Source organism: Cebus imitator, unplaced genomic scaffold (genome assembly GCF_001604975.1).
Source record: "Cebus imitator isolate Cc_AM_T3 unplaced genomic scaffold, Cebus_imitator-1.0 Scaffold97, whole genome shotgun sequence".
NCBI classification, from domain to species: domain Eukaryota; kingdom Metazoa; phylum Chordata; class Mammalia; order Primates; family Cebidae; genus Cebus; species Cebus imitator.
In genome coordinates, this window is record NW_016107412.1 from 6,170,549 (window position 1) to 6,173,486 (window position 2,938).

At 35.1% G+C, this 2,938-nt stretch overlaps 1 protein-coding gene across 3 annotated transcripts in view; it reads right to left on the reverse strand.

Annotated features, from left to right (window-relative positions):
- The window catches only part of ATAD1 (ATPase family AAA domain containing 1), a 55,596-nt gene that overhangs the window by 14,530 nt on the left and 38,128 nt on the right, over positions 1-2,938 (reverse strand). For all 3 annotated transcript variants that reach the window (XM_017536372.2, XM_017536374.2, XM_037741283.1), the window contains one exon: positions 877-927. In XM_017536372.2, the coding sequence (XP_017391861.1) occupies positions 877-927 (51 nt within the window). The remainder of the gene's footprint in view (positions 1-876; positions 928-2,938) is intronic.

The window sequence follows — 2,938 nt, forward strand, 5'->3', positions numbered from 1 at the left end:
AAAAGAAAAAAGAAAGAAAGAAAGAAATATATTCAGGTAAATATGAGGGAAGAAGATTTTTCTCTGTATATTGTTAAATATACTATTTTAATTTTTAAACCATGTGACCATATTAACCCATTTAAAGAAATCCTTAAACACAAAAGCTATTGAAGATTTTGAGTAATCATAACTTCTTAAATTTAAACTTCAAAAAATACTGCAATTTTCAGGACCACAGGAAAGGTTAAAAAATGCAATTAAGTAAAAATCAACAACAACAAAATCTGTAGAAAAACAAATGTATCTTACATAAAATCAGAGAATAGTCTGAAAATATCAGAGCATTTTAATGTACAGATACAAAAATGCATCGCTCTAAAAACATATGAAAAGTATCTTTAACTCAAATATACCATAGTTACTGAGTTATATAAGCAACCAAGAGGATTCAGGTCAAGTTGAAAAGTATATCAGTGCCCCGACCTTTTGGGCATCAGGAACCAATTTCGTGGAAAATGATTTTTCCACAGACCCAGAGAAGTGGAGAAGGAGGGCATGGCTTTGGGATGACTCAAGTGCATTACATTTATCATTAGATTCTCATAAGAAGCGGGCAACTTAGATCCCTCACATACACAGTTCACAATAGGATTTGCGCTCCTTTGAGAATCTAGTGCCACTGCTGATGTGAAAGGAAGTGGAGCTCTAGCCCACAGCTCACCTCCTGCTGTGCGGCCCAGTTTCTAACAGGCCATGGACCAGTACCAGTCTGTGGCTGCAGGGGCTGGGGAACGTGGGGTATATCATTCTCAGATTCCTTCCTCATTTTTCTCTAAAATAACTTTATGAACATCATATTTATAAGATGGGGAAAAATTGTAATCTTCTACTTACATTTTCATTTTTCAAGATGAGTTTCAGGATTGCTTCTCTCTGTTTTAAAGCCTAAAAGCAGGATAATTTCCAGTTAATAGATCTTTTTTTAAAAAAAGATCAATTAGTGTTCCTAATATTTTGTCCCTTCTAAAATATCTCTCAGTACTTACAGGAAATGACAGAAACTCTGATGAGGTCAAAGCAAGGTCTAGATTCAAGACTGTAGAGTAATTATTTGTGGTTTTCCTACTGAACTGTATCTTCTTACTGTTTATCCCCAGTGCCTAGTACAATGTCTGGGAAATAACACATCTTTAATCTTTAATAACTAAATGAATATTTATGACTATAATGTCTTTCCTCTATAGTTTAGCAATCTTTATTATTTTCCCTTCATGTAGGAAACTCTTAAAAACTCATCACTACCATAAAACTTATTATGAATAATTCAAAGAGATGGCAACAGTAACCTCTGAGTTCCTCCATTTCAACATATAACTTCTTTGACCACTAACTTATATTAGTGAATTTTTATTTAGTGCTGATGATATATTTGTTTACATGTTTGTATGCTTCTCCCCCAGTGACAATTCCTATTTTTACATTATACAATAAATACAAACCACATTTAGCTCCTTTTAAAGAATCCCACAGCTATATAGTCAATATAGATGCTTTTTAAAACTATCATGGCTGAACTTATCCCTATTCCCACAAACACTGACAAAACAGAGCTACTTACAATGACTACCACATCGAATTGCCTAAAAAACAAACCAAATCCTGTTCTTTCAGTAATTAAAGTGTGTTAAGTAGGAAAGTTAATTTGATATGTTGTGTGATCACCAATAAATACTTTTTGTTAAACATTTCACTTGGAGAAAAGTTTTAAGATTAACCATACACTTTGACATCGTAGTTACATAAGAAAAAAAAACTAACCTATAATGTGTGTGTATTCACTAAAAATGGAATAAAAAAGGAGTTTACAAAGTTTCTACTTCTATGTTAACACTATACAAATTTATAATAAATTTGATAAAACCTGTTACAACCCATTTTGATTACTCACATGATATATTAAATTTACAACTTTAATACTAGCTACTTTCCATGTTACTGTATCCGATGTTCTATTCTACTGTACATCAAAAACCTTAGCTGGCCAGGCACAGTGGCTTATGCCAGTAATCCTAACACTTTAGGAGGCCAAGGTGGGAGGATCCCTTGAGGCCAGGAGTTGAGACTAGCCTGAGCAACATAGTGAGACCCCCATTTATAAAAAAATTCAAAAATTCGCCAAACATGGTGGTACACGTCTACAGTCCTAACTACTCAGGAGGCTGAGATGGAAATACTGTTTGAGCCCAAGAGTCAAGGCTACAGTGGGCTATAATTGTACTGCTAACAGAGCAAGACTCTGTCTTTAAAAATAAAAATAAAAAAACCTTAATTGTCCATTGTACTATTGGCTTAGTGACAGAGATTCTATAAATAATCTTCAGAACCAATGAGGTAAACAAATTTTTGAAAAATGTTCTGATATCTTGCTTACAAAATAAAATCAAAATTCTTGTACAAAGCACATAAAGTTCACCTAAACCTAGAAGCAGTCTACCTTTCCAGCCTCCTCTCCATTTCCTTGGTGCTCTCATCAAACTAACCCTAGAACCCACCACTAAACAGGGCTTCCACAACTTCTTGCCTTTGTTCATTCTGGCAGAAAAGCCCTCCCTTGTCTCATATGCCTGTCAAATTCCCACCATCTTTCAAGGTCCAGCAGGATTCTATAAATTCCATGGACTTCCCTGACAGAATATTAGTTTTTGTCATCTCAGACTCTCATGGCTCTTTAAACATACCTTAATAAAGCATATTTTACATTGTTTATGTCTGTGTCTGCCTCTTCAAAACAAGTTCTTTGAGGACCAGGCCCATGTTCCATTCACCAGACCCTAGCAGGTATCCAACACATATTAATGCTCAATAAGTATTAGTCATACTAGGCTGGGCAGTGGCTCGTGCCTGTAATCCCAGCACTTTGGGAGGCTGAGGCAGGAGAATCTCTTGAACCCAGGAG